The sequence below is a fragment of the Sander lucioperca genome, chromosome 3 (genome assembly GCF_008315115.2).
Source record: "Sander lucioperca isolate FBNREF2018 chromosome 3, SLUC_FBN_1.2, whole genome shotgun sequence".
Lineage (NCBI taxonomy): Eukaryota > Metazoa > Chordata > Actinopteri > Perciformes > Percidae > Sander > Sander lucioperca.
The window spans coordinates 16,681,259-16,691,054 of record NC_050175.1 but is presented as its reverse complement, the minus strand read 5'-3'; the positions used below and the strand labels follow the sequence as shown (position 1 = coordinate 16,691,054).

The following is a 9,796-nucleotide window of genomic DNA, read 5'->3' as shown; positions in this document are numbered from 1 at the left end:
TAACAATCCATCCAAACATCCATTGATTTAATACTGAAACTAAGATTCATTAAATGTGCCTTCAGTTTTAAATGCTAAGAACCTCATAGATTCAATAACTAGCTCAATAACTCAGTCACTCACAGAAGGATCTATCTGCCTCCTAGTGGCTGTTTAGAGGCACAGTGATGTCTGCTGAAGACACTGAACGCTGCTAAACTTTGTATGACGCTGCACATTTTAAACCCCAGTCAAAATATTACCCTGGCATGTTTATAGAATCCCTATATGAAACTCCATGATGATATTTTCTTTTAAGATACACATTTGTTAAGATGCAGATTAGTTTAGATTAGAACGAAGGTGAGATGAGAACAGAAAAATCAAACTGCCAAAACCCATCTGCAGGATTGAAAAAATATAGTAAAAATGTTGAAAATGTATCTTTTTGTCTCTAGATAACCCAATCTTTGATAAGAACCTGAATTTTCTGCTTTTTCAGTGTTTGGAGACGGCAGCACGGTGTGTTCAATTAAAATGTCCCTTGGGGCCATGAAAAGATCTGAAATTTGTCAAATAAACATTCATCAGTGCTATGTGATTTACAGAGAGAGCCAGTGGAAGATTACAGCTACGATGATACTGGGTAACTCACGTTGACCTGTCTATTTATGTCTATGTATGTGTGAGTGTGTGTGTTTACACTGGCACAATGGTATATTATTCACAATATTTATAAAAACATTTCTTTAATTGAGAAAACCACTGCTTCTCAATGGTGTACTTTACAATGCACTATAACTGAAATCATGAACCCTGAAACTGTAGCCTACTGTAATAATAATAATAATAATAATAATAATAATAATAATGATAAAAAAATAAAATAAATAATAATAATAATAATAATAATAATAAATAATAATAATATAAAACACACATTTTACACATTTTAAAGGAGGTCCCTGTATCTCACTACTATCAACACTATGCCTATGATGTAGCTAACTAGAAGCTCACTGAGACTGAATATGAAATACCATTGTGAGCAGATTAAAGCTCCTCCCGCACTACCGGAATCTGTCAGTCGTTGAGGACGTGGCGTGGCGAAAACCCCGGAGAGAGGAGCACAAAGAGAGGCAGCCTGTGCAAACTCGCTGACACGACAGCGGCTCTGTTCTTCCACGTGGACCCTGTCATTGACCAAAACACTCCGGTCTCCGTGACAGCCGTGGAGCGCGCCTGCCACCGCCGTTGCGCAGTGCAGACTGGGAGGCGCGACCAGGGCGGTGCGGGGCAGAGGTGTTCTCCAGATGTGAACCTTAAAAAAATTTAAAGCTTTTTACTGTCCACACATCAACTATGCAGACAGGTAGGTTCATATCACTGAGTAGAGATCTAGAGTATATATTTAACCAGCTGCTAAACTCAGTGAGAGTTTAGTGTGCAGCATATACTGTACTTCAGTTCACATACATATTTAATCTAACGTTACATCTTAATAAATGCGTAGTCAGTAGGCTAAACAAGGCGACTCTCTCACGCCACAACTAGTCATCCTTTCATTTCTTTTTGTTCTAATATAGGACTGTAATGTAAAAGCAGGAAGAAAATTTAAGTTTATCAGAAACCATCTGTGTTTAGAATGCATACGTGCTCCGGTCCAGGCTGTAACAACGCTGCAGTGAGTTGTGTGACTGTGTGAGCCTCGGTGTTAGCATCGCTGCTACTCCACATGGGAAAGCTGCAGTAACGTTAGCTTACGTTAGTTTGTTATTCTGTGTAATGGGGATAATAAAGCAACGAACTGGACACACCCTAAGCCAGTATTCCAATATGTATGAAACATCTGAATTTAACATTTTAGACACATTAACATATTCACTGACTGCGCTATAAATAGATGTAGAGGGTTTTAATTGATTTTGCTATAATGGCCCATAAGGTCCACCGTCTTATAACGTTAAAGGCTACAGGATTGCAGCAGCAGTTATATTTACACAATGATTGATTTCTGTTTGTAGGGAGGTGTTACATGTAGATAGACTATTTGACACAGCTAATAACACAAATGACTACCAGGTTATAGTATATAGATGTACTGGCAGATACTCTGAAGTAGTAGCAGTGGAATTCAGAGTATTTGTATATTTCAATGTTATTTTATTATTTTCCAACCATCAAAAGATACATGCTGGCCACAATTTGTTAGTAGTCTGACATTTGGGCAGATACATTCATGATGGCATCCTATCACACAATTCTGTGCAGATGTGATGTGAGGTTACAACATGGCTGTTTGCTTGTAGGTGTGTTCACGGATTCTCACCTGGGGAGGTCGGTCCCATGTGTCCTGTACCTGTTTATACACTTGTGCCAGGCTGCACCAGGTCTACCTGGGACACAAAGGTAACTTCACCTCCCTACTCCCAAGTATCACTCTCTCTCTCTTCTTTTTCATACATACCAAGACATTTTTAAGTTTTTCAAGTTAATATGCTGTAAGCTTTTTTCGGGAATAACTAATACCTTGTTATAGTCATAAATAATTAATTTTCACAATGAAAATGTCACCAAGGGCTGCGATATCAGAATGGATTTACATATAACAAGCCAACCTTTTGCAAAACATGGCAAAGGAAGGGTACAGTTCTGTTGTTATTGCCAGCAAAAACATTTAAACATTCTTTCACCTCTGTTGTATTGGCTCATTAGAAGAAAGAAAAGAAATATTGAAAAAAAACATATTATTTTTTCATTTCCATCCTGATTTGTTTATCTTTTAGGGAGGAATCAGTTGATGTCCGCCCCGCTGTAGTAGCGCTAGCCAATCCCTTCGGCACCGGAGAAGAGGACCGCAGGTGAGTGACACATAATGACAATGTGCTGCTGTTACACGTGCAGCTCATTTTAAACTATATGTTGGCTCTTAATTGGATTGATGTATTTTAGTAGAAAGTAGAAAGCTAGTCTGTCTTTTACCACACTCAATGCAGCATACAATTCTAATCCTTTTCTCAGATGATGATAAAATATGTATAACATAGAATAAAGGTATTTACTGTCATGCATTGTTTTGTCAATCTACCCTGTGACTCAGTAGTACTGGTCCAGATGTGTTTAACCTGCAGTCCGTTTTAGTGGACTAAGTAGCTGCTGTCTGGTCACTCTGTGGACTTTGGCTGCTGTGTTGTGCTAATGATGTGGCTTGCACAAAAGACAGATAAGATTACAAGTGCAATAACACTGTTGTATGTTGCAATTATGAAATATTTTTCCTTTATGGACAGAGTGAAAGTATAGGTTATCCTTACCTCACACATATTGCAGTTACAATGGCTCACCATTGGGATCTCAGCTCACATCTCTTTTACTGTACAGTAGTGTGAACTGGCCCATAATTAATCCCAGTTTTTATTTTATTCAGGGAACAACATGAGAGACACAACCACTTTGTGGACTTAGAGTATGTTGTTGGTGACAATGTTGCTGCAGCTTCTTTCCCCTAGCTTATAAAATAAACGGATGAGTACAATACTCTATCATTGTGTAAGCTTAAGTATATTGAGTGTATGATGACCACAAAAATGTTAGTCGACTATGTAGAGTAACAGTTGATGGGACCTGCCCCTCCCTACGCAAACAATGCACTTTGATACAGAGTAGGCCGAGGTGCAGACTGGATGAAAACAAAGTGCATTCTTGGGTACAAATGTAAACTTTTTTAATTGTAAAATGTAGTAGTGTTGTACATGGGGCTAAAAATGCATTTCAAGATCAAGTCAGACAGACTGTGAAGGACAAGACTGATACCCCCTGAAAAGCTCCTGATATAAACTTTGGTCAACAAGGGTGTCTTCTTTCCATCTGCTTTATGTAAGATGTGATATGTTCCAGTTTTCCAAAACAATTAAGCAAACATGAAAAAAACAGCAAATACAGGGATAACCTGCTTTCTTTGCAAATGTTTTTTGATGAGGTGGCAACTCTTCCTGGAGTCATGTGTTTAGACTTATTGTGAGTAGCCACAAATCCTGCCCTCTTGTGGATAAAAATAATACAGAATCACTACTGTACTACTTTGGGTTACCAGATGTCTAGTCTCGCTTTGCCAGACTCTCCTCCAAAGCGCGCTGATGGATGGTCTGGCTACTCCACATAGCATTCGGGGATGGGAGGAAAACGTGCTCTGGTTTTTTGGTATTTCTTTAAACTGATCACAATCGTCTTGGGCGTTACCCTGCAGAGATCTGAGAAAAGGTTAACCATAGTCCTCATATATTGACCGGAGTTTAAAATGCCAACACAAAGGCCCAAGGCAACGGATATCCGGACTAAATGAGTGAAATACGGCGGATTTTCCGGCAACAACGGAGCAATCCCGGAAGTGGAACATCAAGGATATAGACTACCGGTTGTCTAGTGCTGGGATAAAGCCTGACATTGCGCTGGATCTATTTGGGGCTTAGTGCTGCCCAAGACGATTGTGATTGGTTTAAAGAAATACAAACAACCCAGAGCGTTTGTAAATTATGTAAAGTAAAGTAATGTTTCCCAAAATGAATATCGGTGTAGCCAGACCATACTCACTGACAGCACTGTGGAGATAGGTCTGGCAATGCAAGACTACTACTGTACCTACAGGGCAAGTCAGCCTGCTTAGAAATCAAGAGTAATAATAGAGAAAGATAGCAAAGGGAGATTTACAAAAAGAAAAATTATATTTTGATCCTAGTTTTGTCTTCCTCTTTTGCTTCTGTCTGATTGTAGTGGCAAGCAACCGTAAAAATATAACTAAGTTGCTCCAGGGTTGAACACATCTGACCCCCTCTGTGTTAATTCTTGGCTCTAACTGTTTAACTGATAAATTGATATCTACTCTGTGCCGTGTATACCACAGATTGCTGCAAAGTTACATCCAATCCAGTCTGAAGGATGGCCAAGGAGGACCAGAAATTAGCACCTGGGAGCAAGGTAGACATCTCCACCTACTGGTGTAACACATAAGTTCTGACATGGGCCGTCCCTTTGATCATCATTAGCAAATACATACTCTGATTATACAGACAGCTGTTTACTGAAATGCTGAACAATGTCTCAGGTTCTAATGAAGTAATTGTCTATGACTTTGGCATGACAAATCAAAATTCTTGATTCCCCTTAGTGTCCCATTAATGTTACTGTAACATTAGTGCCATTGTGTTTGTGTGTAAACAGTACAGGAGTTTCATTCTGTGCAGTCCCTGCAGTTATTCTACAGCAGTATATCAAATGTGTTTTGATTAAACATGTCAGTCTTCTCCTGCTTTTTGTCAGAGGTGTTCTTCCTGTTTCGTCTTTATGATTACGATCGCAGTGGGCTCCTGGATGGCTTGGAGATGATGAAGCTACTTTCAGACTATAACTCCCATCATACACCTGGAGCACAGGCCAATGAGCCGGTGAGGAGGAGTGGCAGTCTACTTGTACATACCTAGTCTCGCATTGCCAGACCTAGCTCCACTGCGCTATGGAGTAAGGTCTGGTTGCACCACTGACACATTCTAGGACAGGAGAAAAAAACGCTCTTCAAACCAATCACAATCAACATGTAACATAACTTATTCTGGTCGAACATTTGCACCCCGCAAAAAAAAAAAAAAGATACCTAAAATATTAAATTAAAGGGGTGGTTCAGAATTTTGGACATAGGACCTCATTTCCAAGTTAGCCAGTGTGTTATTTATCAGTGGAGACAGTTTTCAACACTTTTCATCCAGTCCTTCCAGTTGCAGGGTTCGCTGGGGCTAGGCTAGCACATTGATCCAGACTAGTACATACCTAACACTTTCATACTTTTTGGGCTGTTTATCTGACCTGAAGTGTGTGTGTGTGTGTGTGTGTGTGTGTGTGTGTGTGTGTGTGTGTGTGTGTGTGTGTGTGTGTGTGTGTGTGTGTGTGGTGTTTTCTGAGTCCAGGTGGTGTCTATGGTAGATTTTTTACTCCAGACTCAGGATCTAAACCAGGATGGCCTTTTGGCCCCATCCGAGCTGCTGTCTCCTTCATTACCTCACACACAGGTACTGTACATTTAAAAAATCTATTAAAAGTATTAAATTAAAAAATCTTCATGTGGTCTTCAGGAAATTTACAATGTTTTGATATATAAATACAATAAAATAAAAAATGTTTATTTTGAACATGAAAGTTTATTCTTGATCTTGGAAATAGTAATCCCAACTCAAAGTCCACTTTCTAGATTTTTTTTAAATGTATGAAAACAATACAAAATGTTAATGTATCAAATATATTATATAAACAAAATAGTAAATGCACCTTAAGTTTGCAATTGTTTTGTTATATTTTAACAGGATACATGATGATAGGATTAGTTTTGATGTTTTACCACCAATTAACATGTAGACAGAGATAGTTTTACATTTTAAATGTAATTTTATTTTGGTTTACTGAGCTGTACCTAGTTTTATTTTCAGCTTCATGTGTGGTTAATTGACTGCATTAACTCACCTTCTCCACCATAGGACTCCAGCAACAACAATGCACCTCACCAGAAGCAGGAGGTGGCAGCTGAGGAAAAGCTGTCAAATCCAAGCACTGACGAGGGCAAGGCAGGAGCAGCAGAGCACAGAGAGGAGGGTCATGAGAAGGTGCAGCCTCATGATGAAGAGCAACCTCAACAGGAAGTAAAGACAGAAGAAGAAGAGGTCATAAATCAAGTAGACGAACAGCATGGACAACAAATCCCAGAAGCCCCAGCAGCAGAACAGGGACAGGACCACAAAGTGCCTGTTCATCAGGGGCAACCAGAGATGTGAATGAACACACACACACACACACACACACACACACACACACACACACACACACACACCCACACACACACACACACACACACACACACACAGGTCCACATAATAATTTCTAAATAATGATCAAGTTAAAAAAAATACCACTAATGATCTTTCTCTTGATTACATTTCTGAAATTCTACTATCCATTTAATTTGACTGATAAACACATAGATGGCTGAGTAATGATGAAGATGAATGTATTGAAAGTATTTCTCTCGCTATATTTGAAAACCTTTTCTACAACCAGCTGGTTTTAGTTATGTTATGCAAAGATTCCAAGAGCTGTTAAAGGGACAAAAGCCCTGAATTCAAAACGCAATATTATTCATATTAGTAAAACGGAAGCCATCCTTAATAGGGATTGAATATTTTTTTCTGTTCCCAGCAAATTGTATACAAAAGTTGTTAATCTAATTTTAAATCATTTGAAAGGTGTAACATTTGTATTTTATTTGCTTTAATGTATTGCACATTCCTTATGTATTTGTGTTTTCATGTACACACTGATTGGCCTTATTGTGTCTGACCCACTCTAGGATTAGGATTTCCACCTAGTACTTATGCATCAGGACTGTTATGTAGTTATGTCCTTTACAGACAGCATTCATTTAGCCATGAAATTACATTTGGTCTTCCTTGAGTATTTCCTCAGCATTCTGAATGACTTAATTAATTTACTAAATAAAATAAGGTTAATCAGAAAAAAACACATTTATTATTATGCAGTATTGACTAAGTCTTTATTTATTTTGATGTACTTGTATTCGATCCAATAATCACTAAATTTTGATGAGGATTTTGTTGTGCCTGAATGAGGTACCATGAATCACTTATTCCACCAGTCTTTAGGCTACAGGCCAAAACATTTTCATCTTCAAAATTAATTACTTTAAGGAAGGCCCCATTGAAATAATATTAGATGTAATGTAATACTGAATCCAGGTATTATCTGCAAACTTGAAATGTGTTTACAGTATGAAAGGGTTTTGTTGTAATTTTTTTGTTTACCTTCTTCAACCATTTATACAGCTGGAGAAAATAAAACAAACATGTCTTGTCCCTCTGTATTTCTTTATGTTTCCTGTTTCTTAAGATTTGTTGGATTTGTCAGATATTAAATTACATAAAATAAAGCCTATAAGACACAAACACAATACATAAAACACAATGTATATTTTATTGAAAATAAAATAGGCAAATATTTGCTAATGGTTTGCATACTTTATTTCTGTGTATTGTGAAAACAAAGGTTTTTCATCATACAACTTATAATGCAAGAGACTTCATGAAAGGTAGCAAACACCCAGCTGCAGACTTACAGCATTTAGCCGAGCCTTTTCTGTAGTAGCCCCCAAACTCTGGAATTCCCTCCCACCCCATGTCAAATCCCCATTCTTTGTTGTTTTGTTTCCTGCTTGACAGCAGGAGTCACTAGGACACAGAATTTGGAGAACAGAATTTGGATTTAATGCAGCGGGAGTATGGTGTGCATGAAATAAGAACCAGCCTTGGGAAGGTTCTGAGGCAAATAAGCAATGGGAATGTGTGACTTTTTTCTAGTGCTGCATTTAAATGTTAGTAAACTTTTTTTTTCTATTGTTGTTTTTATTCTATGTTATATTAAGGCCCTATTGAAACTGAAGGAATTATTATTACACCGAATGAATTGCCTGTTTGAGGGGCTTAACATATTCAAAAACTCATCAAAATTGGCGGGCACATCAAGTCTGGTGAAAATTTACGTATTTTAAGGGTTTCAGGAATAGGCGCACAAAAATGGCTCGCTAGCGCCCCCTACAAATTTAAAGAAATTGAGCCCCTGCAGTGCGTTTAACGTAGACTCACGAAAGTTGGTACACAGATGTAACATATCAAGATGTACAAAAAACGTCATTGGAAACCCAACAGGAAGTCCGCCATTTTGATTTCAAAGTTTGAAATTAGTGCGATTTTGGCCATTTCCACATATCGTACTTTAACGAACTCCTCCTAGAGATTTCATCCGATCAACTTCAAATTCGGTCTGTGCCATCTTAAGACATTAAAGATGAAAAGTTGTTAAAAGAAAAACTTTTCGTCATAGGGCGTGGCCGTGGCGGGGCGGCCATTTTGTGCGTTTCGCCATCAAAACAGGAAGTGGCTGTAACTTGAGTGTACATTGTCCAATTGGCTCGAAACTTTTCAGGATTCATAAGAGTCCAACCCTGAGGACAAATAAAGGCCGATATTTACTTAAAGTCATAGCGCCCCCTAGTGGCAACAGGAAGTAGGCCTAAAAATCAAGGTCCTATACTTTAACGAACTCCTCCTAGAGATTTCATCCGGCGGACATCAAATTTGGTCTATACCATCTCAACACCTTACAGATGAAAAGTTATTAAAAGAAAAACTTTTCGTCAAACGGTGTGGGCGTGGCGTGGTGGCCATTTTGAGTGTTTAGCGATTAACAGAGAAGTTGTTGTAACTTGAGTGTACGTTGTCGTATCTGCCCGAAAGTTCTCACGATTGAGAGTCCAGGCCTGAGGACATACACAGGCTAAAATTTACTTTTGGTCATAGCGCCCCCCGCTGGCAACAGGAAATGCGCCTTATATGACAAACATCATCTGATTTACATGAAACTTATAATGTGTGGTTGACATGTGATACTGAGCCGTCCCCTATAATTTAACCACGCCTACTTACTCAGGCCACGCCCCCTTTCATAACATTTGAACCGTTTAAGGTAGAGTCTTTTGTGAGGTATCATTGAACTCAGCAGAGACTTCCTTCTTCATTGGTGATGGTTTGGCCCACCCCCTATGTTTAAGCCACGCCCCCTTTCATAAATGCTAACCCATCTAAGGTAGAGTCTTGTGTGAGGTATCATTGAAATCAGAACAGAGTTCCTTTTTAATTGGTGATGGTTTGATCCGCCCCCTATAATTTAGCCATGCCCCTTTTCACAGTTAATGAATTGTATGACG

At 38.7% G+C, this 9,796-nt stretch overlaps 1 protein-coding gene across 2 annotated transcripts; it reads left to right on the top strand.

The window, feature by feature from the left end:
* The first annotated feature begins 1,056 nt into the window (after nt 1-1,056).
* Nucleotides 1,057-7,889, top strand: cgref1 (cell growth regulator with EF-hand domain 1). 2 transcript variants are annotated; one of them, XM_031314189.2, is made up of 8 exons: nt 1,057-1,351; nt 2,289-2,388; nt 2,766-2,840; nt 4,880-4,953; nt 5,296-5,420; nt 5,937-6,038; nt 6,501-6,797; nt 6,852-7,889. In XM_031314189.2, the coding sequence occupies exons 1-7, from the start codon at nt 1,342-1,344 to the stop codon at nt 6,792-6,794; spliced, it is 780 nt and encodes a 259-aa protein (XP_031170049.1). In that variant the 5' UTR covers nt 1,057-1,341; the 3' UTR covers nt 6,795-6,797; nt 6,852-7,889. The 2 variants fall into 2 exon arrangements, with proteins under 2 accessions (XP_031170049.1, XP_031170048.1); XM_031314188.2 differs by having other exon boundaries at nt 1,058-1,351; nt 6,501-6,835; nt 6,913-7,889.
* The last annotated feature ends 1,907 nt before the right edge of the window (nt 7,890-9,796 follow it).

Bases quoted from the DNA above. Each gene is read 5' to 3' on its own strand.
- cgref1 (XM_031314189.2), top strand. The intron at 2,389-2,765 runs GTAACTTCACCT...TTTATCTTTTAG, and splicing joins GGTCTACCTGGGACACAAAG to GGAGGAATCAGTTGATGTCC. The intron at 5,421-5,936 runs GTGAGGAGGAGT...TTCTGAGTCCAG, and splicing joins GAGCACAGGCCAATGAGCCG to GTGGTGTCTATGGTAGATTT.